The sequence below is a fragment of the Phascolarctos cinereus genome, unplaced genomic scaffold (genome assembly GCF_003287225.1).
Source record: "Phascolarctos cinereus isolate Bilbo 61053 unplaced genomic scaffold, phaCin_HiC Scaffold_4;HRSCAF=312, whole genome shotgun sequence".
Classification (NCBI taxonomy): domain Eukaryota; kingdom Metazoa; phylum Chordata; class Mammalia; order Diprotodontia; family Phascolarctidae; genus Phascolarctos; species Phascolarctos cinereus.
Window position 1 is genome coordinate 122,917,008 of NW_027555847.1, and position 27,230 is coordinate 122,944,237.

Here is a 27,230-nt window from a genome sequence, read left to right on the forward strand (position 1 = left end):
TTTTTCAGTTGTGTCTAATTCTTTGTGACCCCACTTGAGCTTTTCTTGGCAAAGATACTGGAGTGGTTTGCCATTTCCTTCTCCAGATCATTTTACAGATGAGGAAACTGTGGCAAACAGATTTGCCCAGGGTTATACAGCTAGTCTGAGGCCAGATTTGTACTGAGGAAGAAGAGTCTTCCTGACTCCAGGCCCAGTGCTCTATCCACTAAACCACCTAGCTGCCTTAATTATATAAGGAAGAGATGGGTGATAGAAGGTGAATTTACAAAGAGAGATTCCTGAGAGTTTAATAGAAAAGGCAAGAAATCCCGGCAGGGTTGATCTATATAGGAGCAGGATGCCAGAGAAATCCTATAACCCCTGATACTAACATTGCATGATTGGGATTGGGGATCAGGAGTTTGGGACGTAGACAGGAAGGTTTAGGTTAGTTTTAGGTGAGTGGTGAGTTAGGCCAGCAAAGTATTCTACAGGTTGAAAGAGCACTGGACCTGGAGTAAGAGCACCTGGGTTCAAAATCTGGATGGCTACTATATGTGTATCTGGACACTTTAAACTCTCTGACTCTCATCTGTAAAATGAGGCTACTGGACTGGATCACTTCTTAAGTCATTTTAAATCTAAATTTATGATCCTATGATTCCATAGAATCAATTTTATATCACCCCTCCCCAAATATATAAGGACAATGTGCTCTCCTCACCACCCCCACCCTCCAAGATCCCTAATATCTTGCTAGAGCTGTCCTGTGATTCAGCCTGAAACCCGTGATTTCTCACTAGAAGGAGGAAGTGGCCCCAATGGAAGACGAAGGGAAGGCATTGTGTCCTTCCCCTCCTCCTCATATACAGCAGCCCAGAGTAAAGAAGATCATTTTGTCAGCTGTTTGAGAACCAAGAAAAAGACAGATGAGGAAAAAGACAGGGGGAAACAGGAGACAAACAGATTGAGACTTGGACCAAGAAGCACTGCCTATTATGTATGTTTCCTAGCTACTTGACCCCTCAAAACTGTCCTCTCAGTTTGCCTGATGAATTACATCCATGGGCTATGGCCTCTTTTAGGGGTCTATGGAGCTTGGGCCAGATTCCTAGTCTGCCACTAATACCCGCACTACCCATAGTGTTGTTTTGGAAAGAACACTTAGGAAACCTTAAAAGAACATAGAAATACAAACTTATCATTTATTACTAATTTGCCGATTTAGTACTAATTAAGCCAAGGGGAGAAGTGCAGACTGGATCAATCTAGAGAAGATCAGGCAGCAGCTGCCCTCTTGGACATGCCTCCCGAGTTGGGAAATAGTGGTAGGGAGGGAAGTTCCCCCTCCTTCGTCCAAGTGAGACTTTCCTTCTTTGCATGACCTTGGACAGGCTTTGGCCTAGCTGCAGTTCAATTTCTCCACCTGGAAAATGGGGGTGTGAGTCTGGCTAAGGGTCTTACAGGCCGAGCTCTAGATCTAGGGTTTTATGGTAGGCTCGCCCCTCCCCACTCCAGAGGCCTAATTCTGCTCCACTGACCACTACCCACATCACTGGACCTACAGTAGCCATTGAGATGACTTCTCGCCCCACCCCCAGGTTTTCGGGGGCTGGGAGGCTGCGAATGGGGAGTTCTGCCGGTGGTAGGAAGGAAAAAAGGGAGCACAAAATAAGATGGGGTGGGGGGCCTGCCTAGAGGGAGGAGAGCAGGCTGGGGGTGGGGTGGGGCGGGGACCCACTGATGCGGAGATACGGTAAGGTGACACAAAGCCAAGCAGCCTGGACCCTGGGGAAACTAAGGCCTGCGCTTTACCGATAGAAGCCAGGAGTTCGGGTCCCCTGGACAGAGACTGAGGCTGTCCCTGGGTCTGGAGGGGCGGGGAAGCAGAGCCCGCAGAGGAGGCGGAACGAAGCCCAAAGACACACCCCTTATGCTAATAAAAGCGAATCCTGCGGCTGAGGGCGGAGCTATGGACCCGCCCCCGGAGTCAGGTGGTCGGACAGGCACACTGAGTCTAAAGCTGAAGGGGAAGCGGGTAGCACCCCATGCTGCGCTTATGGAAGGAGAGCCCAAATCAAGTCAGGAATCTTCAATTATGCTAAATAAGCAAAGAAATTTGTAGTGTAAGTCCGTAGTGACGTTCCTGGGATGACCACGTGTGATGTAGGCTGGCCAGCCCCACCCGAGCGGTCCCCTCCTACCGGCGCCGAATGGTGCAGACCAGGGGCAGGGCCTTCAGATCATGTGACGCCACTGCGGCCGCCATTTTGTTCTGCGGTGGTGGTATTTAGAGCGCAGCGCGGAGCGGAGCCGGTGTCTTCCGATTTCACGCCGTCCCACCTGCCTACCCGCCCTCCAGTCCTTTACCCGCTACCCATCCCCGTGCCCTTGCCTCTCTCCCTTCTCCCAGTTCTCCTTCCGGCCTACCGACCCCGCGCAGACATGTCCGAGAGTCCAGAGTACGCGTCCTTCTTCGCCGTCATGGGCGCCTCGGCCGCCATGGTCTTCAGCGGTGAGAAGGGCCAGGGGTGGGGGTGAGAACTCGCTGTCTCCGGGGGTCCTGGAGCTCTGCATCCGGGGCTCAGACCTGATGACGTCACAGGCTGACGACAGTTCCAGCCGGCGGGGGGCGCCCCCCCGAGCGCGTCATGTGACTGAGAGGAGGGCCTCCCCCTTTTTTTGAGGGGGGTCTTTTTGGTGGGCACCTTGTCCTGGGGAAGGGAAGGCTTGGGAGGGTCCCGGTGGCTCCTAGCGGTGGGTGCGGGGTCTGGACTGTATCCCACGCACTGTGCAGGGCGGCTGCCCCTTCTCCCTCCCCCCCACCCGCGCTTCTGCGGGCTCCCGCAGGTCTGGGGTGGGGAGGGGCGAGAGCAGCGTTTTGTGGAGCTGCCATCTTAGCTCCCGGAGATACCGGGATGCTTGGGCCCTACCTTTTCCAGGATGGTGCTGTGGGCGACCTCGTTAAAAATGCCTTCTGGCCCACTCAGCCTGTAGAACCTATCCCTGGAAGAGGGAGCATGGGTGCCCAACTGGTGTAACAGGTTGGAGGTCAGGCAGCTAGCTCACAAATTCGCCCTCCCTGCTGGAATAAGATTGGAAGCTCTTTTTGTCCAGAGAGGATCATTAATCATCCTAGTCATTTCTATCTTTGCTTCTGAAATGCTGGCATTAACCCTGAAGACAGCCTTCATTCATCTCATGGGCTCTCAGTTCAGTATGATCATTTGATGATTTGGAGGTTTGACCTGAATATCAGCTGTTGCCCCACTGCAGTGGTTTGGGAATTTTAGAAAGGCTTGGGTTTCCTTTAGAGCTGTGGGAGGTATAGTAAAGATATCATAATATTCTACCCCAAAGGTTCAGCCTGTGGACCTTAAAGTGCTTGAGACAATTCTCATTCCTAACAGCCCTTGGCTCCCATGCTGCATGAGTTGGGATGCTTTTTCTTCCCGTGTGGCCTTATGTTCCTAGCCGGGGAAAAGACTATTGCTTTTCAGTCCCCTCACTCTGGCTTGACCTAGTCACTCAGCTGGAACTTCTCTCCATCATTACCAATTATCTAATTGTCAAATAGTCTTAGCTTTAGTGACACTGTTCTTTCTGAGTCTGGCTGCTTCTTTCTCCCTCTTCTTTGCTGGATCATTATCCATGTCTCAGACCCTCTTCTCTCTTTACACTTTGTGTTTTCATCAGCACCCCAATCTATGTATCTAGCTCTAGTATTTCTCCTGAAAGCCTGCAGCCTATCAGACACCTCCAGCTGGATGTCTCACCAGCATATCTCAATCTCAGCAAGTCCAAAGTAACTCATTATTTCCCCTTAAGCACTCTTTTTTACTTCCCTGTTTCTGTTTTGGGGCACCACCATCTTTCCAGTCACTCTCAACTCTTCCCACTCTCCTTGTCAGCTAGCTGTTGGTTCCCCTTTCCCCTCTACAATGTGATCAGATTTCTTTGGCTTTTAAAATTCTTCACAGTCTAGCTCAAGGTTTATTATACATTACTCTTCTTCACACGCTGGTACATTCCAACCAAACTAGTCTACTTGCTATTCCTATTCATTCCATCTCCCATCTCAGCTCTGCCTATGGAGGCATTCCATAGAGAGGCTTCCTCCTTTCCTCCCCCCTTCCCTTCCCTATATTTTTTTGTATTTTGCCTTCTTTGTGCTTGTTTTTCCCAAATAGAATGTAAACTCCTATAGGGCAGGGACTGTTTCCTGTTTCAGTTTTTTTCCCCCTGTGTTCCCCAGAACGTGGTAACATAAATACATATCACTTAAATACTTGCTGAATTGCATTAGTAAGAATAGTAATTTTGAGACAGTATGGCCCTAGAGCATACCTAAGAACTGGAATGAAGATAGAAAGCCCTAGTGTCCCCTTACTTAAAAGGTAAATGGGAAAAATTTGAGCTTTCACTTTATTTTGCCTTAGGGGATCCAAATAAGTGGATGACTGCCCTGAGTCCCCACTCTTAAAGAGTATGATTTCAAATTCTTTATAAATTTGGGTGTGTACCATTCTAAGGCTCCATAGGAGATCCAGTCGATCTGCTTTTGTTGAGCACTGTACCTGACACTGGGTATTAATCCAAACCCCTGGAATACAAAGAAAGGCAAAAGACAGTCCCATTTTCCTAGGAGCTCACAATATTGGCTAATATTTATAACCGTTAATATGTGCCAGGCACTGCTAAGCACTTTACAATTATTACTTCATTTGATGTTCACAACAACCCTGAGAAATAAGTACTATTATTATCCTCATTTTATAGATGAGGAAACTGAAGCAAATAGAAGTTAAGTGACTTGCCCAAGGTCACACAGCTAGTGGCTGAGGTCCAGCATGCTACCCACTTCCCACCTAGCTGCTCCCAATCTAATAAGTGAGACAACGTGCAAACAACTATGTTCAGAAAAGCTATAAATAGAAAATAGAGGGAAGTCGGTAGAATTAAGAAAATGGGAAAGACTTCTATAGAAGGTGAGATTTTGGCTGGAACTTAAAAGGCAGGGCATCCAAGAGGCTAAGATGGGGAGGGAGAGTTTTCCAGGCCTAGGCAGCCAGTGAGAATGCCCAGATACGGTAGATGGAGGGTCTTGTTCAAGGAACAGCAAGGGGACCAATATCACTGGATTGAAAAGTACCAGGGCAAGAGTGGCATGAGGTTACGAAAGACCAAACAGGATTTTAGTTTCTCTTGAAAATGCTAGGGAGAACTAAGTCAGTGACATTCTAGGAAGACAAGCAGGGTCCCTAGATGCCAAGCATATAATCCCCGCTCCATACCTACCCTTTGAAGGCCAAACATCCTACTACCAGGTCTGGGTTTAAACAAGGAAGAGGTTATTTGTAATGGTGCGTACATGAGAGAAAAAGTTCTAATTATGAGAAGAATGAAGTTTAGTAAAGAGATTGATTTCTAGTCAGCAGTCTTCCTCAGACTGGTTTTGCCTGGTCTTATCCTCATCTAGTGGGTTTGGGTTTTGGCTTCAGTGACCAAGCCCTGTCTTTCCCTGCTTCAGTGGCTGAGTTCAAGTATGTTTATAGGTATATGAAGGGTTTGAACACCAAATATCATCTGCTGACAGTAAATACCTCATCAGTGGAAACCTGGACTGAGCTAGTCATGAACTCCAAGGGTCTCCTGCAGCCCTCCTACATACTGACTCATGCTCAGCTCACCCTGTTGCCTATCTCTTGTCCAGATTTCCCTCGGTGATGTCTCAATGTCAAATGCTATTTAGTGGTAATTTCTTCCTTATCACATGGGGTTTAATTTGTGGCAAAAGCCTTAAGAAACTCTACTTCCCATTCTCTGCAGAATCTGAGAAGCAACTTCTGCTATTTCCAAATCATCTGTATCCATAGCGTTCATTGACTTTCTGCTAGGTAATTTGAAGTCAAAACATTAATTGCATTAGCTGCTTTGAACAGGCACCCTAAGAGAGTTTGTATGTGACTTTTTGGCAAATGTATCCTGACTTCTAACAAACCTGAGCCACTGGTTAAAAATGTCTTTGCCACCATAGAAGCAAAGGATTCTCCAACTCCACCCTTGAGTCTTTAGCAATAGCTGTAAGGGTGGTGGCCCAACAACCTGTGTTCCTCAGCTTCTTCTCTTTGGTTTTTGGCTACTCAATCCTTAGCCATCCTCCATTTTGTGTTTGCTCCACCAGCTTCTCTGGTCTGGCCTAGATTCATGGAGTAAAGTGGTCGCTGGTCCTGTTCGTTCATTCTAGCCTTTTCGGATCTTATGTTGGCTGTTGTGTGCTTGTGCCCAAATTAGGAGACAGCATTTATTAAAGAGAGCATTTATTAAAAATATATGCTAGGCTCTGGAGATCCTGACGAAGGAACCTCTGTCCTCAAGGAACTTACATCCTGTTGGGGATAGGACAAAGGAAACATGTATACAGAAAAAAGTAAATACTAAATATATATATATATATATATAGAGAGAGAGAGAGAGAGAGAGAGTAATGGGGGGGAACAAATATTTTTCCCTAATGCTGAAGGTGAAAGTTTTACTGCCAGATCATAGATTTAGACCCAGAAGGGGCCTTAGAGGTCAACAGGAGGAAATTGAGGCCCAGAAAGATTAAGTGACTTGCCTCAAGGTTGCACAGGTAGTATTCTGCAAAGACAGTTTTTGAACCCAAGTCCTTTCACTCCAATTCTCATTTTCTTTCCACTGCACCAGAAGCCCAATCCTTAAGCTTTGCTTAATGCTGTTGGGATCTTACTCCCTTACGTGTATCTTGCAGCACTTCAGTTTCTCTTAAGCACTAGTTCTTTCTGTATACAAGTACATACATTTAGGCATCCCATTGTTACTGGTTTAAAGCGTTATAAAACCTTTTTAAACTCTGCCTAATCTAGCAGCTATCCAAATCACCTCATGCTCTTAGTCATCTCTTCATGCCTATTCCTCCAGTATCCTTTGAGTCAGACTTCTCCCCCTACCACTTTATTGAAACTGTTCTTTCCAAGGTCACCAGTGACTACTCTCTTACCAAATCCAATGGCTTCCCCCCCCCTTTTGCATTGTCTTTGATTTCTTTGTAACATTTAACACTAACCACTTTGTTGAAACAACACTCCTACTTTGTCATCCAGTTCCCCTGGTTTTCCAACCTCTCTTTTCTCATTTCTTTTGCTGGATCCTCTGTCTGCCTCAATAATTGACTGTTCCTCAAGGCTTTGACCAAGGGCTTTCCCTTGGAGAATGCAAATTTTCATATTGTTCTGCTATTTTGCTTCTAAGCAGATGACTTCCAAATCTATCTATGCCCTCAATCTGCTCTCCTGAGCTCCAGTTCTCTGTCATCAGTTGCTTTTTGTCTGAAGCCAAATTAATCAGTCTTGCTTCTCAGAATGTTAGTATTCCTAACGTTTTTATTTTTGTCAGTATCAATTTGTCATTGCCATTTTTCCTTGAGCTTTTAAATATTCATCCCTTCCTTCAGAATGCCTCACTAGGCCCTCATCACCTTTATCTTAGACTATTTACAACTTCTTTTGGGCTTCCTTATATCCTATCCATCTGGCACAGAAGCATCACTGGTTTTTTTTGTTGCCATAGGAGTTCAAATCCATGAGCCTGGCATTCAAGACCTTACTTTACTCAACAGCTATACTGTTTTACCTTCATATCTCATTCAACATGGAACATATCAAGCAAAGCCAATTTCCTTACTATTTCATACATGCCATGCTAATTGCTGTTACAGGTACCTTTATTCATGTCCTTTCTCACTCTGCCTCCTCTGCCTGGTTCTGGTGGAGGACAGGAATCACCCTAATCAGGTGTCACCCAGAGAGGGAGAGAAAGTGTCTCATAGGATATCTCTAGATAATGGGTTTGATTAGATGATTGCTAAGAACTTCAGTTAAGAACCTGTTGCTATGATCTTATGACTACAGATAATTCCCTCATCTGTAAAAAGCTGAAAATTAAACTCTTACAAATTCTTGGTGCTAGGTGCAATGAAAGAATCTTGGCCTTACTCTTTTCCTCAAGCAATATATCAAATCTTTCAGTTAGCACACACCAGAAGTATTGTAGTCCTTTAGAGAAGAGTGAGTCCACTGTGGATTTGAGTGATCTGGGAAAGCTTTCTGGTAAAGATGGGATTTGAGCTGGTCTTTGTCCTGATAAGGTGCAGCTATGCAAGAGGGGTATATTACAGACAGAAAACCAGCACTATGAAGGTACAGAACCGTGAATGAACTTAGCATTTTAAGGAGCAGTAGGAGACCCTGCTAGAGTTGAGGTAGGGCCAGAAATGGCCTCTGATTGTGAGATTAGGGAGCTTGGTCTTGATGTCTAGGCAGTGGGGTTGTGATTAGAGCTATCCCTTAGGAAGATCAGTCATGCAGCCTGTGAACCATAGATGCGGAGTAGAATAGAAGTAGAGAGGCTAATAATAAATGACAGATGTATAGAGCTTTGTAGTACTCTGCATTATCTGTCTTACTTGATCAGAGACAAAGCAGCTAGTTAGAAATTAAGACTGTGGTAATCAGAAGGGGCAAGTACTTTCTTTGAGCCTGAATTCTTGGCAAAAACCTTGTGGTACTCAACACTTTAAGTTTAGAAGTTGGTCTTTAGTCCACAACTCTTCTTCCCAGAGTTGTACTTTCTGCTACTTCTTTGTCTTTCTTTGCCTCTTGACCTGTCGACCTGAAGTAATGACCCTGAAGTAAATGTAGAAGCTGCTTTGAACAGGATATTTGATTTAGAAGGCGTGGATGCAGTTTGCTTTTATTCTCCCCAGGGGCATTCTTTTGATGTCTTTTCTGTATCTCTGCCCACAGAGGTTAACCCCCACTCCATTGTGTACGTCTCTTGACCCTTAGAGGTCATCTATCCATTTTATCTCAAATTCCTGGACACTCAGCTTTCCTCCAGACCTCTTCTTGCCCACCCCATTGAAATCTGTCTTCTAGCTTCACCATTCTATGGACATTTCTTTCTCCAAGTTCACCTATCACTTATCAGCGAGCTAGTAGCTTTCTGTGACTTAAAATACCTGAAACTGTTAGCCACCTTATCCTGGATAGTCTTTCTCTGACTTTCATGACAAAGCACTTTTTTGGATATGTTGGGTTACTAGGGCTAGGACTTCCAGGTGAGAGATGAAACATCAGAAGGCATTTTGGGTTGAAAGAAGCAAGGGAGAGCTTTGCTTGGCATTAATAATGCAAAGGAGGCTCACCAGATGAACCAGTGCTAGGTTTTGGATGGTAGAAACTTACGCTTCTGGACTAAGCAGAAAGGTGATTCATACCTCCTATCTTAGGAGCACCTCCTGAATGAAGGTAAAAAACAGGTCCTGGGGTTTACAGTGAAGAAAACTAGCCATTTTTCTCTGCTGTTTTTCCACTGTTTTTCTTCTTTACACACCTAATCTTCCAACCTTTCCTACCTTCTTTCAGCTAAGTAAAAACCCATACTGGGGGTGTCTACTTAAGGTGGTATAACTTTTGAAGTAAGACTTTAAATTGCTTCTCCTTGATGTACTTTCCCTTCATTTTCTCATCTTAAAAAAATAATTGAGAGAAGCTTGAGGCTTTCCATTTTGCTCTTAACCTGTCTCATTAGGTTCTCCTAGATATCAGGCACTGGGACCAAGCCAGATAGAAACAGTTTGTGTATCTATGATTATATGGAATAAGAGTTATTATACTGTTATCAGAATATTTTTAAAACTCCCCAGTTCATGGATCTCAGGTTAAGAACTCTTGGTAGAGAAATTTTCTAAATTTTAAAGGCCTTGTTTGTATTGAGCTTTTGGGCCCACAGTGAAGGGTGGACTTAAGTCTCATCTCGCGTTTTCTCTATTGTGCAGCTTGACCCTTGTGAAGTAGGGATTATATCTGTCAGTTATAATATTTTGACTATCTCTTTCCATTCTCCCAAGCTGTATATGAATGTGGGATGGGTGGGGTGGGGAAGAGTGCTAAGCACTCTCAGACCAGAAGTGGGACAAACAATTTCTTCTGAGGCTGAGACTGTAAGTGGGTTTGAATTAAGCTTTCAAGTGTTGTCTACAGGCCTGCCATTAAGGTGGTTCTGATTCACCTGTTTTTTGTCTTTTTCCATCTGCTATCCCCCATGCCTGGAATGTTTTCGTCTTCATTTCCCTTTTTGGCTTCCCTTAAGACTTTGTTTAAACCCCCTTTCTGTAGGTGGCCATTCCCACTCCTCACGTGCCTTCCGTAAGATTAGCTCCCATTTACACTGTATCTTGTGTGTACAGTTTTTTCCATATTGGCCTCCCCCATTAGAATTTGGACCCTTTTGAGGGTAGGGACAGGCTTCATAAATGCTTGTTGACTGACTGCTTCCTTCCCTTCCTTTCTCAGCTCTTGGTGCGGCCTATGGCACAGCAAAAAGTGGCACTGGTATTGCAGCCATGTCAGTCATGCGACCTGAACTGATCATGAAGTCAATCATTCCTGTTGTCATGGCTGGTATCATCGCTATCTATGGTTTGGTGGTGGCTGTTCTCATTGCCAACTCTCTGACACCGGGAATCACCCTGTTCAAGTGAGTGCCAATCCTGGACCTCCCACCCCCTCCCCATCCCCCTCTCTCAGCTCAAACTCAGGTCACAGAGGAAACTCTCATGAATCATTTAGTGGGTACCTATCTGCCCAGCACCCATACCTCCTCAGTAACAAGATCCCTCTCCTTTCCTTGCTCCCTTCCTGCCTGTGCACATTGACTCTTCTGGCTGTTGCCACTATTCATTCAACAGTTATGAACTGAACAGGGTGGCCTCTGGGGAATTTTGGGGGGTGGTTAGTGGAGGGAGGAATTTGGGTCAGCATTCTCTCCCCCTACCCCCACTTTGCATGTGAGTAGCTAGCCTGTTTGAGGCTTTGACTTCTGACCTTTGACCTCTATAGGAGCTTCCTTCAGCTGGGAGCAGGCCTCAGCGTGGGCCTGAGCGGGCTGGCAGCCGGCTTTGCCATTGGCATTGTAGGTGATGCTGGTGTTCGGGGGACAGCGCAGCAGCCCCGACTGTTCGTGGGGATGATCCTGATTCTGATCTTCGCTGAGGTGCTTGGGCTGTACGGCCTGATTGTGGCCCTCATTCTCTCTACAAAGTAGACCCTCTTTTCCCATTCTTCCCAGTGCCCCACCTCCTCCCCCCCAACTCATCCCTTCAGCCACAGAGTATGATGTAAAGACCCGTCTTGAACCACCCTCATCCCTCCCAATTCGCTCCAGAACGAATGGCCTGACACCTGGTGCAGTTGTCCAGTCGGTAGTTGGTCTTGTAAATGCGCAATGTCTTAGTGACTCTTCTGTCTGTGTCGCACCGCACAGGATTGGATGGTGCCTGAACTGGGCCCGGCTGGGGCTGAGGCCTCAGGCCTCCTGGGATCAGCCAGGCAGCCGTGCAATCTCCCTACACATTTGCCGTTAGTACTCTGTGTATAAAGATGAATTAGAATTGTCATTTTTCTCTTCACTGGATGTTTATTTATAAAGATTTGACATGTTCATAACGTTTATGGAGCAAGAATTTTCAATTTCCCATGCTATATATTAATCTTAAATATAGGTAGATTATTGCACTGTGGGGTTGTGTCAAGTGCTGAGAATTCCTTGGATGTGATAATTTGAAATTCAAGATTGCTGTAGTGTCCTGGTATTAGTAAGAATTGTATGATTTGGGAACATGTTGAACATGTGTTTCCAGTGGTGCTGTGTAGCACGGGGCCAGGGCTCACAGTGATGTTTCCAAATAAAATTCTGACTGGAGGGGCTGGTGTGGTGTGTCGATCTGTGAATGGGTGGAGCAGCCTTCACTGCAGAGTTTCCTCATGTTTTTCGTGTCATGGACTTCTTTGACAGTCTGAAAGTTTACGGACACCTTCTGGAATAATGTTTTTAAATGGATATAATACAGAGATTACAAAGAAACCAAGACTATTGAAACAGCTGTCAGTATAAAAAGTTCAGACTCCGTAGTATCAATGGAAAGGTGTTGGGTTCAGGAGATGGGGGGACAGAAAGGGGAGGATGCATGGATGGATGGACGGACGGACGGACGGACGGACGGACAAACAAATGGATGAGAGGGAGGGAACTACCCTGGCTGGTGTTTAGCTCATGGATAGAGGTGGAAGGGGCTCTGGGCCATCTAACCTGGAGAGATGGGCTCTGGGGGTCGCGTGAGCAGCATACATTATTGAAGGTCTACATTTGGGTGTTTGGAGCGGAGGAGGCGACATGCCATTGTCCTCACTGCTGCCCCTGCCCAGTCTTGGAGCCCCTTGGGTCACGCCTCCCCAGAGACGCCAGCCCCACTCGGGCCCTTAGTCATGCCCCAGCTTTGTCCGCTGCTCACTCCGCTATCCACGCCCCGCCCAACCCCAGGTGTGAATCCGCCTCCGCTGTGCGGAGCTTTCTGCCGGCTCACCTGATGGGAGGCTGAGTCAGGGTCGGAGAGAGCGGCGGAAGTCGAAGAATGATCGCTGTGGGCGGGACTGTCAGGGGCGAGGTCGGCCGTTGGCGCGTAGTCACGTGTCGTCAGCTGATCGGTGATCACGTGACAGCGGGGCTGGGCCCCAGAGCCGGGGAGAAAAACGGCCCGGCAGAGGAAGGCTCCCTGTCCAGGGTGCGGAAAGCCGGGGGAAGTGGGAATCTCGCACGAAGCCGGGCTCTTCCCTACCACTGTACCACCTCACCCCCACATCCCAGTCCAGGATGCCGCCCCACAAGATCGGGACTAAGGCCCAGATCGTGCAGTTCACCAACTGCCGCATTCTGCGCGGCCACGAGTTGATCTGGTGCGGAGCCGGGAGGGGCATGTGATGGGACAGGGGCCGGTGGAACCGGGGTCGGGACATGTGAGGGGGCAGGGGCTGGTGGAGGTGTGGGGTGGGTAGTGGAGCCAGGACGGGGATCTAGGCTGACATGAGTTTGTAGAATCCAGGAAGGCAACGACTCCTGATTCTGGGTGTGGTGAGGCTTGGAATGTGGAGGAACTTCTAGCATCCGAGAAGGGGAGGAAGGGCCTCTAGAGTCGGAGAGAAGAGAGGACCCTGCTCCGAAGGAAAATAGACCTTTGTCTTCTCAAGAGACAGGGGCTTTTGGAGAAGGATGATGCTGAATTTTGATGGGAGGGGAGGTCCGGAAGGGAGTCAGAGCTGAATTTATTTAGGTTTTTGTTGTTAACTCGTGTCTTACTCATTGTGACCCCACTTTGAGGTTTTCTTGACGAAGATAGTGGAATGGTTTGCCACTTCTTTCTCCACCTCGTTTTACAGATGAGAAAATTGAGGCAGAGTTAAGTGACTTGTCCAGGGTCACACAGCTAGTAAGGGTCTGAGACTTAATTTGAACTCAGAAAAAGGAGCCTTCCTGACTTGTGGCCTGGGACTCTATCCACTTCGACACCTTGCTGCCCCTTAGGTTAGACTCAAAAGGGTGGGAGGGAGGGAGGGACTCACTCTCTCAAATTCAGCTCTTTGACTCAAACTTCACAGAACAAAACCTGTAAATGAAAGGATTTGTTCTGTAAAACTTGTCAAAAGGCTACACCCAAGGACCTAGAAGGCCTCATGCAACCTAGAAGCTGAAGGTTCCCTGCTTTTGGGTTAGTTTCTGTAACTAACTTGGAGGTCGGATTCTTTGTGGGGAGGGACCCCCTCACCTTGACACCCATTCTACTTGTTTAAGCTCTGCACTTTCAGGGAGGACCTGTGGATTCGAGAAGGCCAAATCCTGGATCCAGAGAAGCTTTTCTTTGAGGAGAAGAAGTCAGCTGATAAGAAGAAGGACTGTGAGGGCCACATCCTGGCTCCAGGCTTCATTGATGTTCAGATAAATGGTAGGAAAAAGTCTCCATCCTTCCCCCTTCCATATCCCCCACCCCCAGTTCTACACTCTCCAGTTCAGTCTTCTGGTTTTTGCTTTCATTGCTCCCACCACAGAGCTGAGAGCTTCTATAGGACACCTTTCCCAACTGCAGCTCTCCCAACTGGGAAGCCTAACAGCTATACTCACTTCAACCAGAGCACATCCCCTCCCAGTATGGAATCTCTAGTCTGGTTTGCTTCCCTAAGACCCTTCTCTCTGACCAAAAGGTCGCTGTCTACTCAGAGTCTTTTATGGATTTCAGAATTGTTAGTCCCCGCTTAGGCATATTCCCTAAACTATAGACCAGCTCCCAACCTCTGCAGAGCTTATTCATTTGACTTCTTAACTCCTCAACCCATTTATGTTTCTTAGTGTTTCATCTCCATTGTTCTGCTGGACTCTGGCTTCTGTTGGTCTAACTACAGTAGTTCCTGGGTATATACTTCATAGGTGAACAGAGATAAAATTAACCTATTACACTAAGAGAGCAGCCTCCTGGCTGATGCAAAATCCTTGCATCCGGAGCTGGTGAGATAGATGCTATGGATTGGGCCATGAATGTCAGCTTCTTTCTCTGGCCACAGGTGGATTTGGGGTGGACTTCTCCCTGACCAATGAAGATATAAGTGCAGGGGTTGCTTTGGTTGCCAAGAATCTCCTGGCTTATGGGGTTACTTCATTCTGCCCAACCCTGGTCACCTCACCACCTGATATTTATCACAAGGTAGGTAAACTGAGGCTCTTTGGTATTGTCATTGCTTCCTATCATCCAAATAACTCTTATGTTCTAAAATCCCAGGGGTCTTCTAGTCTAGGCCCCTGTTTTCAGGCATGCTACTCAACTCCCACTCACCCACCAAACCCTTCACCATAAAGACCAGTGGTTGTGGATTGTTCTCCAGGTGCCCTGTCCATCTCTGATCATTTCTTGTGTCTAGCCAGTTGCCATCTACTAACTAGTTGCATTTCATTTGGCCTTTGAGAATGAATGAAAAATTCTTCATCAGAACCACCAACACAGGAAAATGTAAGTTGAGGGCCTTAGACAAAGTGAAAAGCAACTCTTTTTTTTCTGTTTGTTTTAATAATGAAGCAGTTTCTTTTTCTGGGTTTTGGAAGGTTTTGCAGAGTATGGAGGAATTGTGGGTGAGTTTATTGGTGATTGGCCTAATGTCTTTTGGTTTTCTTTGGGAGGCTAGTGCTGCCTCATTACACCAGCTGAAGGTGGCATGTGGAACCATAGTTAATCACACAGTTTCAAGGCTTTTTTCCCAGTTAGATGAGTAATATTTGTAAAGCGCGCTAAGCATAGTGCCCGACACAGGTTAGGTGCTTAATAAATAGTTTCTCCCTTGAGGTTAGTAAAGGCTTCTTGGAGGAAGTAGATTTGACAGGATTTTGAAAGATGGTTAAGATTTTGGTGAGAGAAAGAAGGGTACTCCTGGAGGAAGTACTCCACTAAGGAAGGTGAATAACATGACTATGGTGTAGGGTATATGTTGGGGAGGGATGGTGCTATCAGGTTGCATATGAGGTTAGCACTTGTGGTTCTGAAGGCCTTGAATTCTAGGGTATTGAAAGCCAACATAATAATAGTAATAGTTTGTTGAGCACTTTAAGGTTTGCAAAACAATTCTACCTTCCCTTGGGCCGTATACAGTTGCTTCAGACATAGAACACCACCTGAGGGTTGGGGTCCTTCTCTGCCCTTCCCATATAGGATCAAACAGACCTGCAATGACCATACAACACAAGGGCTAAGTCTGGGTAGCTCTTTGCCCTCCTCCTAATACCACACAGTTCCTGGTTTGACCCAGAGACTCTTCACCTCTTTGCCCATCTGCAACAAACCACATTCTAGGACCAAATTGTTGAGCAGGACCTCTTCTGTCAAAGAAGGAGTCATGTATAGTTTCTGTGTTTTGCCTTACTCCTATGAATGACATCTGGACCTTTTGCTTCCTAATTCTTTCGTCCTCTTGACTTATAGCACCATTATTTATGTTTCTGTCTATCTTCCAAGCAGGGATGCTTCTGTCTTTTCCCATTCTTCTCCTTTTCCTATTAGGCCCCTCAGCCAGTTCCCTTGACCATTCCTATAGTTACATATTTAAGCATTTAAAAATGCTTTCCTGGATCTCTGGCCTAAGTGTAAGCAGAGTTCTTGGATTTCAGTATGGAGACAAGTCAGGATTCTGACTGTTTCACACTGTGCCTACTAGTACTTCCAGAGCATTTATACATACATACATACATACATACATACATACATACATACATACATACATTTATTTATATATATTATATATTTATATATTGACCATTTTTTTAAAAACGTTAACCGCACTTGATATCATTTGCATACACTTTCTTCTCTTTGATCTTAGTTCTATTAAGTATTCACTTGTGTAGACCACTGTGATAGGCACAAGCAGAGATACTGAGATCAATGAGGTCTGGTCCTTGCTCTCAGGAGCTCACAGTGAGGTAATACTTTATATCTCTCTTAGTCACTATTCTGTTTGAGGTCTTAGATTTGAGACTGGTCCACAGGGAGGTGTAGCATCTCTAAAAGGAGCTGCGGATATTCTGGGAGTGGAGAATACCTCAGGCTAAAGCACAGAGATGGTAAATTGCTGGGCGTTTATGGAGATAATGGTGGGGTTGGGGTGGATGTGTTGAGCAATCTGACTAGAGTATAAGGTACGTGAAAGAAAAACAAAATTTGGGAGGAGGTAGGTGTGGAGCCATCCTGGGCCTTGAATGCCAGGCTAAGGAGTTTGTATTTTATTCTGTAGATACTAGGTAGCTGTTGAAGAGTTTTGAACAGAGGGGTGATGTTATCGAATCTACATGTAAGGAAGATTAATCTGGTAGTGATATGAGAGGCAGCTGGGTGGGAGACGTTTGAGGAGATTCCTCTCTCCATCTCCTCAACTCAGATTTTCAAATGTAGCTCTAGTCCTGGCTATAGCCTTTATCCTCAGGCCTCAGATGTCCAGTGGGCTCTTTCTCCTTAGGGCCAGCTCTTGCTTTGAGGGCTACCAACGTAGACCTACTGATCGATGCTGCCCTGTGTCCTGGGGACTTCCGCCCTGCCTCTTAGCACGCAAAGGGAGCCCAGGAGGAAGAAAGGAAAGATACAGTGCCAGGCACTATGCTGAGCGCTTTACAAATGTTAGCTCATTTGATCTTCACAACAGCCCTGGGAGGTGAGGTGAAGTGACCTACCCAGAGTCACACAGGCCAGATTTGAACCAAGTCTTCTGAGTCCAGGACCCTCACCTTCTCCATTCAGTCACCTCACTGCCTCTGGGTGGAGGAAGCTTGGGTTCTGCTTCTAACTTATATGACTTGGGATAAGTCATTTCCATTCTGGGAAGTTTCCTCTTTTATAGAATGAGGGGGCTGGACTGATTCTCTAAGGTCACTCACTTCTAGGCCTGATATGCTGTGGTATCTTTTAGAGGCCCCCCTCTCTCCTGGCTCCAGGGACCAGTTGGCACTATTTTTCTAAAGGAGTAGTTGAAAGGAGAATTCAGAAGTTTCACTTAATCCATTTCTAGGCTGGGTTTTCTTGTGCCCTGTCACTTTCTAGATCTGAGGTTTTCCTACTGCATCTTGCTGTTGCTTTATATTCTGTAGGGATCTGTCCCGATGTTCACTTTCTGTGACTTCTTTTGCTTTTATATCTAACTCCATCCTGTTCCTTGGCTCAGGCCCTCGGAGTTCTCTTCACTGATTTTCTGATTTTTCCTGCCCATTTAGCCCCACCAGCCATGCAGTTCTTCTCCTGGGAGAAGGGAGAAGCTGTGAAAGGTATTGGGTTCTGGGCTGTGCTCTGGGCCTTGGTCCATAGTCATTAGGGTCCTGGCTTTGGGCTGGGTGCTGGGTTGGGCTCTGGACTCTGAGCTCTGGGCTATGGGTTCTGGGATGGGCTAGATTCTAGACTCTAGATCTCTGTGCTTGGGCTGGAGTCCTGGGCACTGGGATCTTAGCTAGGCTGGGATGTACCCGTAGTCTGTGGTAGTAGTCTGGATGGGCCAGACTGCATTGTCTTTGGGCTTAGCTTTAGACAAGGGGGTCTGGTCTGGTCTGGTCTGGTCTAGTCTAGTCTAGAGCTTTAATTGATCTTCTCTCCCAGGTCCTTCCTCAGATCACTGTGAGAAATGGTAGCGCCAGAGGAGCAGGGGTCCTTGGTGAGTAACTAATCCTCTAACCCCTTAGGGCTCTTCAGCAACCACTTCTTTGTATTCCTTGGTTCTGCCTACCCTGGGAAGAAGGATGGGGTGGAGGAGTAAAGGGCAGGGAGAGGAGTATACAATGGGTCTATCATAAGTTCCTTTTCTCTGTTCTTCAGGGGCGCATGTAGAAGGACCATTCATTAGCCATGAGAAACGGGGGGCACATCCTGATTCCCATCTCCGCACTTTTGAGGCTGATGCATTCCAGGAATTGTTGAAAACCTATGGATCCCTGGACAATATTGCCATCATCACTCTGGCCCCTGAACTTAAAAGAAGTCATGAGGTCATCAAGGAACTCACTTCCCGTGGCATCTGTGTGTCCGTGGGTGAGAGCAGGTTGGGGTGTGTGTATAGAAAGGACAGATTTTGTCTCCCTAAAATCCAGAATTCTCTCCTCCGCAGATACCTCCCACAACTAATTCCTTTTCTTATGACCCAACCCCACAGGTCACTCCGTATCTCACTTGCAGGAGGCTGAAGAAGCCGTCCGGAATGGAGCCCGTTTTATCACCCACCTCTTCAATGCCATGCTGCCTGTGAGTGACTTTCTGCTACCTGTTTAGGCATTCTTGTCTCAATCCTTTCAGGAGCAGTCCTCCTCTCTTTCACTATCCCTATGATTGTTTTCCTCCAGTGTGGCATGACTGGTCTGGCCTGGCCTTGCCTCAGTGAGCCCCATTCCAGCTCCTGCACAAATCTTGGTGTTGTGGTGGAGGACATGCTCCATGCTTGAGGGAAGAGAGTAGTAACATGGTTAGAGGGAGAGAAGTACTAAGAAGAACATGGGAGGGTTTCTAGAGATATCAGCCTGAGAGAGGTGATGTTGGTAATATGGAGTGCTTACGGGCCAGCTCCTCCATCAGTCTGCCTTTTCCTTTTGCCCCCATTGACCTTCCAGTTTCATCATCGTGATCCTGGCATTGTGGGTCTTCTGACTAGTGACCAGATCGCACCAGAGCAGCAAGTTTTCTTTGGAATGATTGCAGATGGTATCCATACACACCCTGCCGCCCTAAGGATTGCACACCGTGCCCATCCCAAAGGTGGGAACGAGGAGAAGGATAGAACCACAGGATTGTAGAGCAAAGTTGGGGGGCCCAGTGTGTGACTAGACTGACAGTGGAGGGAGGGAACAAAGGGTTGGGAATGAATAAAGGACAGAAGCTGTGATCTTCCCCTTCCTAGGGCTTGTGCTGGTCACCGATGCCCTTCCTGCCCTGGGCTTGGGCAATGGTCGCCACACATTGGGTCAGCAAGAAATCGAGGTAGATGGGCTGAGGTGCTTTGTGGCAGGTAAGGGGGTAGAGATTTATGTTCTGATGGCTAAAAGGAAGGGATGCTGCATTCTAATCAAGTTCCCTCCCTGCCCTCGAAAAATGAAACAAAGCCCCAACAGATCTAACAGCACCAAAACACTCCATTCTGGGCAGTGTCCCTGTTGCATCTACCACTGAAATCCAGCCCCTTCTTTAGCATCCTTCAACTACCTCCACCCATGTCTATCCTTCAGCCTCTTGTGTCTAGCTTCTTGTCTCTTTTTCCATAGGTACCAACACACTTTGTGGCAGTGTGGCCTCATTGGATACTTGTGTCCGACACTTCCTCCAAGCCACAGGTCCTCAGAATGGGGAAGGGGATAGATGCTCTTTGAGACTGAGACCAAGAAGTCTACATGGGGGGGTGGGGGGGGGCGAGGTTGACTCTGCTTTTTTTTGCTTCCAGTGGTTCTCTTTTGAGTCCTTTTCTTCCTCCTCCAATCAGGGCATAGACCTTTTTGGTTGTAGTGCCATGGGGCCTTTGAGTCTATTGGCCTAGGCCTGGATATGCCCTGCTTGTTTGTTTGCCTCAGGAAATCACAGCTTCTGGGGCTACTTTGGTCCCTGAGGACCTTGGGTGAGATATTGTAGCCCTGCTGTTCAGGCAGATGTGCATTTCTAGTGTTTAATTTGAGAAGTAGGATGAGGCATATAGGTTTGCAATGTTAACAGAACATAACAAAACTTTTTTAGGCCAGGGCATAAAAAACACACTGCTCCACTGGGGGAGCTCCTTCCCAAGACACTCCTTTCTCCTTCTCTCCTGCTTATTGACTGCTTCCTGAGGCCAAATGTCCACTATCCTGGCCAAAGTGGAAGGCACATCACAAGAATATGTACTTCCAGAGGAAGGGCATTTGCTCATACTCATCACTTGCCCAACAGGCTGCAGTGTGGAGACGGCACTTGAGGCTGCAACCCTGCACCCAGCCCAGCTGCTAAGGATAGAAAAACAAAAGGGAACCTTGGACTTTGGCTCAGATGCAGGTATCTGGGGTTTGGTAATGTAGTGGATCGATCTCTGTGGGGTGAAAGGGTACAATCTTCAGGTCTGGAGATCTCAGACCATTTCCTGTAGCTCCTCTAATTTCAAGACTCAAATGATATCACCCCTTCCTATCTGGCGTCAATGGCTGGGAACATCTTCCCTGTTCTTTTGAATGTAGGATACAATATCTGCTTACCAACTAAACTGTTTTTCAATTTAACCACCCCTGAAGCTAACACTGGCTAAAGCCAATTCAGAATTTTCTATGAAATTTTATTGCCAAATAGTGCTGAGGGATTAGGCTGGGTAACCAGATATTGAAAACCAAAAGCTACCATCACAGCTTATGTGTCTCCTTGAACAGAAAGAAGCCTTCAGCTCCAGAGAGTTCTCTGTGTTCTTTGGGCTGAGTTTTTCTTCTCCCTGACACTGTCCCTTCCTAAGTAATTTAGGGAATGTCTAGTTCAGTATCTCATTATACAGATGAGGAAATTTAGGCCCAGAGAGGAAAAATGATTGACCAGGTCACAGATATTCCAGATAACCTGCTCTCCCTCTCCTCTTTCATGGAGCTTCTGGGAGAATCATAAAGAGGAATAAGCTGGGAAAGGGGAGGAGCAAGAGCAGGAGTAGGCCACGTTTGAGGGAGAATGGTGAAGGTTTCCTCCTTTTATTGTACATAAAACCTCCCCTTATTGACTAAAAAATGGGGTAGAGTAGAAAACCTGGACCCTTCTGAAGCATTCCCCTTTCCCACTCTGGTCCTTGGTGTTAGGTATTCATCCTAACTATATGATAGTGTAAGTTCTACTTTTAATGTCTTGTGATATTGGATGACTATTTATACACATACTGTGTTATTTCATTAAATATTTCCCAATTAAATTTTTTAAAATTTTAAGTTATTTTTAAAAATTTAGAGTTCCAAATTCTCTCACTCCCTCATGCTTCTTCCCTACCCTTTACTCTTCTTTAAACCTCAGTTGCCTCATTCAGATAGGGATGATCTCTGTCCAGTTCTCAAGAAAGAATGATGATAAGTGAGACACTGGGTGAAGGTGCCACCAGTTGAAACTAAGAATGTCTAGCCTGAAGAAAAGGCATGGGGGCATAATAACTGGCTTAAATAAGTTATTGGGACTAGAGGTGTTGTGCATGGTTACAGTGGGGTTAAATTTGCAAAGGCAAATTTAGACCAGTTACAGGAAAAAATTCATTAACCCTGAGAGTGACCTGGAATTGAGAGAGGCTGCTGTGGGAATTAGTGGCTCCCCTCAAGGTCTTTCACCAAAGGCTGATGAGCACCTGCCAGGTATTTTGTAGAAGGGATTCTTTTTCAGGTATGAGTTGGACTGGAGGCCTCTGAAGTCCCTCCCAACTCTGAAACGCTGTGAAGATACCCTGGCCAGATGAAAACAGTGGGAGGGGCAGTGGTAATTGATCCTATGAGCTCCCTACATACTGGGAGGTTGATGCTCTACAAGGACATTTCCATCTGGTGTTTTGTCTGCAGACTTCATAGTCCTCGATGACTCCCTTAATGTCAAGGCCACATACATTGCAGGAGACCTGGTGTGGAAAGACGAAACTTTTAGTCACTGATGGGCTGGAGCCAGAAGACTTTGCTCAGCCCCCAGCTAGATGCTGCATCTACATCGAGGTTGGCTGCTTCCTTGGGGTCCTAAATATCTGAGGAGACAGAAGTTCCTGGCCCTTCTAGACCCTGCACTTGGAGGAATACTGAGCCCAAGTCTTGGACTGAGACATAAACTCCATGGGAGGGCCTCTTTTGTAGTCTCCTCCTACTCCCCAAAATAAAATGGATACTCCTTTTCCTGCTGCTACACTCCTGGCTCCATGATGAACCAGGAGGAGTATTGATGGGACCTTCAATGATCAAGCTCCATCCCTCTTTAATCAACAACACTGATGAACATGCACCTTTATAGTATTTTGTGTTCTTTTCTTATTTTGCTTGTTTTTAATTGGGTGTGGCTCATTCACTCAACCTGGCTGTAATTCTTTGCCCATGAGAAGGTCTACCGTCTTATTTGGGAATAATGATTAACAAAGATGAAGCAGTTAGGAAATAGGGCAAGTTAACATGTTAGGTTTTTGTGGTTCAGATAGTAAAAAGACTAATAAGTTTAAGTGAAAGAAGTGTGAGAAAGTGTGTGTCCTGGAAAAAGTGATACTTGACCTTGGGCCCTGAGGGATGGGTAGGAGTGAGGTAGGTGGAGAAGATATAAAAGTGCTAGGCAAGGTGGGGATAGTTAAGTATGAGCTTTTAAGCAGGAAAATGTGGGTTGTGCTTCAGAGTGAATTAAAGCAGTTTGTCCACAATATAGGGAAATAATAAAATCAGAGAGCTAAGTTAGGGAAAAAATCTTGCAAGACTTAAGAGGTTACATAAGTAGTCCAGAGATGCTAGTGAGAGAGGAGAGAAGACTGAAAGGGCCAAAGAGAAATCCTAAGGCAAAACTCTATTAAGGAGTTAGGAAGAGACCCAGCAGGATTTATAGTTACATTGGGGGGAAACGGGAGAAATGTCATCTGAATCCAAGAGAGTGAAGTATCCAGTAAGAGTATGGTTAACAGTGACAAGAACTCCAGAGAGTCAGTGAGCAAGGTCAAGTACTGTAAGAGAGCCTATAGATTTGGTGACTGGAAAAGAGTAGATTCAAAAACAAGCAAGACTTTGAGGAGGGAGAAAGAATGAGAACATGGAGTCGAGACAAACAGCAGGGAAAGAGGATAAGGAGAAATGGGCAGAAAGGGAAGAGTGTGTGGAGGGAGAATGAAAGAACTCGACTAGCTGGAAGTATGAGGGATCAGGGAACAAGGATGAATCAGAGGAAAATGAAGTTTCAAGCATGGATGCTAATTGAAATAAAGGAGGAACAGCTAATTTAGCAGTGAAGGAGAGGAGTTCAGTTCTGGATGTAGTGCTTGTGGGGCATTTATATAGACCGCCCATTGTCTAATGCCCAACTCCGAGGTCCGTGAAACGCAGGACTGGAACTAGAAAAGGCTGGGGCAGAGGGTATAAATACTAAGAGAAGGGGGCAGGGCCTTGGGGACCACCATTGGTCAGCGACAGCGCTTCTGCATAGGAGGAAGGTAGTCTAGACGGAGGCGGAGATCTGGGCTAGCGTCGCCCGTGCCGGAGGGACCTCGGGGCAGCTAAGGCCGCCTGCTCTACGTGCGGGCGCTTCGCCTTGCCCCGTGTGCGAAGACTGCTCTGCGCCGTCACTCCTCGGCCTCTTTCTCCCCGCGACCCCGCTGCCGGTAGAGGCGGACCGCCCCGCCAGGGCTGGCAGCGGAACTGGAGGGCTGAATCGTGTTTCCGGGCGGAAGGGAACCTGCGCAGGACCCCGGCCTGACCCGAGCTTGTTGGCGGGACCGTGCATGGAGGTGAGGGCCGGGCAGTGCAGCGCGGGGTTGGGCGCAAAGCTTCCGAGGCCTCAGTTCTCCCTCCGGTTCCTCCCTCTCCTTCAGGCGTTGCAGCCGATGGGCCAGAAGCGGCCGGAGCGGAAGCCGGAGCCTGTCGGCGGAGGCCGCGGGGCCAACAAGAAGGGCAAGAAGCAGCCGCCGCCTCCCCAGGCCGAGCCGAGCGCGCAGGGCCAGGGCCGGGGCGCCGAGGAGGTGGCCGGGGTGCCGGTGAGCAAGAGGCCAGGGAGTGGGCGGGGCGGCCGGCTCGGGACCCCCCCTTGGGCCTCAGTTTCCCACTCTGTTCCACTACAGGCTGGGGTAGATGTTCTCGAATTCCTTGTTCAGCTCTTGGATTGCGAGGGAGCCGAGGGACGGACGTGGGAAGGTTCCTGCCTGCCCGATCCGCTGCCTCTCAGCAGGCCTGCACCTGCTGGAATGGAAGCTCCTTGCGGACGGGAACTTTTTGTTCTTTGTATCCTCAGCACTTAGCGCAGTGTCCCGCATCTAGTAACGACTTGAATGCTTGTTGACTGAAGTCGGTGGGACGGCAGATAAGAACCCTCTCGTTTCCTGATATGCAGGAGCAGGATGAGCAGCTTCGGCTGCAGAGGGAGCTGGACTGGTGTGTGGAACAGCTGGAGCTGGGCCTGAGGACTCACAAATCCACCCCAAAGCAGGGTAGGCTCGAGGAGCAGGGCGAGGGTAAGGGAAGTGGGCTGGGCGTTAGGGCTGGCAAGATCGCTTGATCCCGTCTCTGCTCTTAGCCGAGCAGGCCGCCCGAGCTATAAAGACGCTTCGGAGTAATCGAGCCGAGCTGCCCAAGAAACGTCAAGTGATGAGGTCGCTGTTTGGGGACTACCGGGCCCGCATGGAGGAAGATCGCAAAGCGGCCCTGAAGGCCATGGAAGCTGGTGAGGTGGGAGAAGAGAAGGGTAGTCAGAGCTGTTTGGGCTATTCCGCAGTGCTTTACAGTTTTCTGTGTGCTATATAAGCGTTATTCCATCAAATCCTTGCAATGACCCAGTAAATTATGTCAGCAGCTATTATTTCTGCTGTATTGGTGAGGCCGCACAGATGATTAGTGGAAGAGCTAGGATTCAAACCTATCACAATAGCTTCTGGAAAGGGCCCTCATGGGAAGCCAAGTGGCTTGGATTTAAAAAACCTCAATTTAAGTCTCTGCTGCACATTTGCTAGCTACATGATCACGAATAAGCCATTGATACAGAGTTTAGCTTCTTAATGTCACAAATGAGGAGACAGACCTAGAGAGATAATGACTTGCCTATCATATTGTAAGTAACATAGGCCAAGTCTGAATGGATTTCATAGTATAGATTTAAAGCTGAAATTGACCTTAAAGGCTTCTAGTCTAACTCTTATCCTTTTATAGATGGGGAAGCTGAAGTTGAGAAAGGTAAAGTTATTTGCCCAAGTAACTAGTGCTGGCTACATCACTAGGATGGAGACAGAGACCTGGGGGAGGAGAAGGTAGAGGAGATGAGGAAGGAGCTGCAAATAATTTTTTTTTTCTTTCCATTGTGTACTTTGAGGCTTGGGACTTATAACACTAAGTTTGTTCTGCCTTTCCAGCTCCAGCCCCATGTTTGATCTTTCTTTTTTGCAGCAGGTCGATCAGCCCGGATGCTGCCTGTTGAAGAGGCTGTCCGAAGGAAGAGTAGCCGGGTCTGCAGGCATCGTTCGGGTAGAGGGATGAGTTCTGTGTCTTCTCCAGAGGAAGAATTTAGGTTTAACTTTTTTTAGTCCCTACCCACCAGGGATCTACCTAATTTCTGCCAGAAAAGCTACCACTACCACCCCCAACCCATTCTAGGGGCTGGAGAGGGAGCAGGTAATCAGGTTTGGGAAAGTCACTTGGTAGGCAGATATATGATCGAGATGGCTCAGATCTCCTGCTTTTCAGATATGTGGTCATTGTCACTGAAAGCCCCTGCTTGACATGTGGGGTCATCAGGCCCCCTGTGGGATAGATATATATTTACCATATCTTGAATTCCTTGAAGACAGGCAAGGTTAGTCTGTACTGTGCCTTGACTGGAGGGTGAAGTTGGAGGTAGCTGAAGCTGCTTGAAAAAGACTGATTTGTCTTTTACCTCTTAGCTACCTTGGTACCTCTATTTCTTAGTCTGAGAGATGTCTTCATTCAGTAAAATCCTCCCTCAGCTTTCTCATCTGAGTGTCTTTCTGGGACAGTAGGATGGGTCACAGTAGGATTACTGGATAGGTTTAGAAACTGGTCTGAGCAGGGACAGCATGGCCTGGGGCCCATCAGTCATGGTGTATCTCTAAAGGATTATACAGTCCTTACTTCTCAATTTAAATGCCCTCACACCCTCCCCCAAAGGAAAATCTCATGCTTTTCTCCTTGGGTGAGGGGTTGGAGCAGGGCTCATCCCATGGGAGTCTTGTGCTTATGGGTTTCCTCATTGAGCTGCTTTTTCCAAAGGACATAAAGGGTTAAAGCTGACACTCTTTGCTCCATTTGGGTCACTTAGTCTGCAGGCATTAATGAAACGTCTGCTATGTTCCTGGAGCTGTGCTAAGCTCTGGGAACTCACAGATAAGAATGAAATGGCTTCTGTCCTTAAGGAGCTTCATTCTTTTGGTGGAAGCATCGTGTCTGTATGTGAATACCTACAAAGTAAATATAAGGCAATTTAGGGAGGGGGCAAGGGCCCTAGCAACTAGCAGCATCTGTAAAGGCTTTGTGCAAGAAGCTGCATTTTTAACAAACCTTGAAAGGTGAGGGGTTCTAATTGTTGGATGTGAAAAGTGAGTGCAGGGGGGCAGCTAGGTGGCACAGTGGGTAGAGCACCGGCCCTGAAGTCAGGAGGACCTGAGTTCAAATCCAGCCTCAGATCAAACACTTGACACTTAATAGTTGTGTGATGCTGGGCAACTCACTTAACCCCAATTGCCTAAAAAGAAAAGTAAGTGCAGCCTGGCTGATGTGTTCATTGGCCCATCACTGGAACTGAGTTGGGTGGTGATGTGGTTCCTCTTTGTCACCAGTTATTGATCCACCACCACTTCTTAGAGAAGCCACCTACTCCCCTTCTTTGTCTTCTCTGAAGGTTTTTTGTTTTTGCCCTCACTGTATGAACTGATCTTGGGGATGACAGGAGCTAGCTGAAATGTGGATTTTTACCCTTACTCACTTTGCCTTTTCTGCACTCCCAAGCAATGACTTTTTTGGGGAAAGCTGAACTACTTGGAAGCTGTTTTTTAAATAGAAGCCACAAAGAATGTGACTAGTAAGGAAGATTTTTTATTCCTTGCATCTTGCCTTCCTTCTCCCCTCCAAAGAAGAAAGAAAAACAAAACCTTTTTAACAAATAAACAGTCATGCAAAACAAA

At 47.0% G+C, this 27,230-nt stretch overlaps 3 protein-coding genes and 1 long non-coding RNA gene across 11 annotated transcripts; 3 read left to right on the forward strand and 1 right to left on the reverse strand.

Annotated features, from left to right (window-relative positions):
- The first annotated feature begins 2,250 nt into the window (after positions 1-2,250).
- Positions 2,251-11,766, forward strand: ATP6V0C (ATPase H+ transporting V0 subunit c). The gene is made up of 3 exons (XM_021006263.2): positions 2,251-2,497; positions 10,359-10,542; positions 10,905-11,766. Exons 1-3 carry the CDS (start codon positions 2,428-2,430, stop codon positions 11,107-11,109), a joined length of 459 nt encoding a protein of 152 aa, XP_020861922.1. The 5' UTR covers positions 2,251-2,427; the 3' UTR covers positions 11,110-11,766.
- LOC110221582 (uncharacterized) lies at positions 11,462-12,504 on the reverse strand. The gene is made up of 2 exons (XR_002328178.2): positions 12,428-12,504; positions 11,462-11,881 (listed from the first exon to the last, which is right to left on the reverse strand). It is a non-coding gene; the product is annotated as an uncharacterized LOC110221582 (long non-coding RNA).
- Positions 12,505-12,520: 16 nt separating this feature from the next.
- AMDHD2 (amidohydrolase domain containing 2) lies at positions 12,521-22,371 on the forward strand. Of its 4 annotated transcripts, none has more exons than XM_021006260.2 (11): positions 12,521-12,797; positions 13,704-13,840; positions 14,454-14,593; positions 18,014-18,068; positions 18,230-18,442; positions 18,564-18,652; positions 19,015-19,159; positions 19,302-19,409; positions 19,663-19,731; positions 20,318-20,419; positions 21,761-22,371. In XM_021006260.2, the coding sequence occupies exons 1-11, from the start codon at positions 12,715-12,717 to the stop codon at positions 21,784-21,786; spliced, it is 1,167 nt and encodes a 388-aa protein (XP_020861919.1). In that variant the 5' UTR covers positions 12,521-12,714; the 3' UTR covers positions 21,787-22,371. The 4 variants fall into 4 exon arrangements, with proteins under 4 accessions (XP_020861919.1, XP_020861920.1, XP_078008639.1 ...); XM_021006262.2 differs by having other exon boundaries at positions 12,524-12,797; positions 21,934-22,371; XM_021006261.2 differs by lacking the exon at positions 19,663-19,731 and having other exon boundaries at positions 12,523-12,797; positions 21,934-22,371.
- Positions 22,372-22,456: 85 nt separating this feature from the next.
- Positions 22,457-27,230, forward strand: CUNH8orf33 (chromosome unknown C8orf33 homolog). Of its 5 annotated transcripts, XM_021006267.2 has the most exons (5): positions 22,457-23,834; positions 23,919-24,080; positions 24,434-24,530; positions 24,617-24,763; positions 25,480-27,230. In XM_021006267.2, the coding sequence occupies exons 1-5, from the start codon at positions 23,829-23,831 to the stop codon at positions 25,614-25,616; spliced, it is 549 nt and encodes a 182-aa protein (XP_020861926.1). In that variant the 5' UTR covers positions 22,457-23,828; the 3' UTR covers positions 25,617-27,230. The 5 variants fall into 5 exon arrangements, with proteins under 5 accessions (XP_020861926.1, XP_078008640.1, XP_020861925.1 ...); XM_078152514.1 differs by having other exon boundaries at positions 22,457-24,080; positions 24,617-24,768; XM_021006266.2 differs by having other exon boundaries at positions 22,457-24,080; positions 24,617-24,768; positions 25,483-27,230.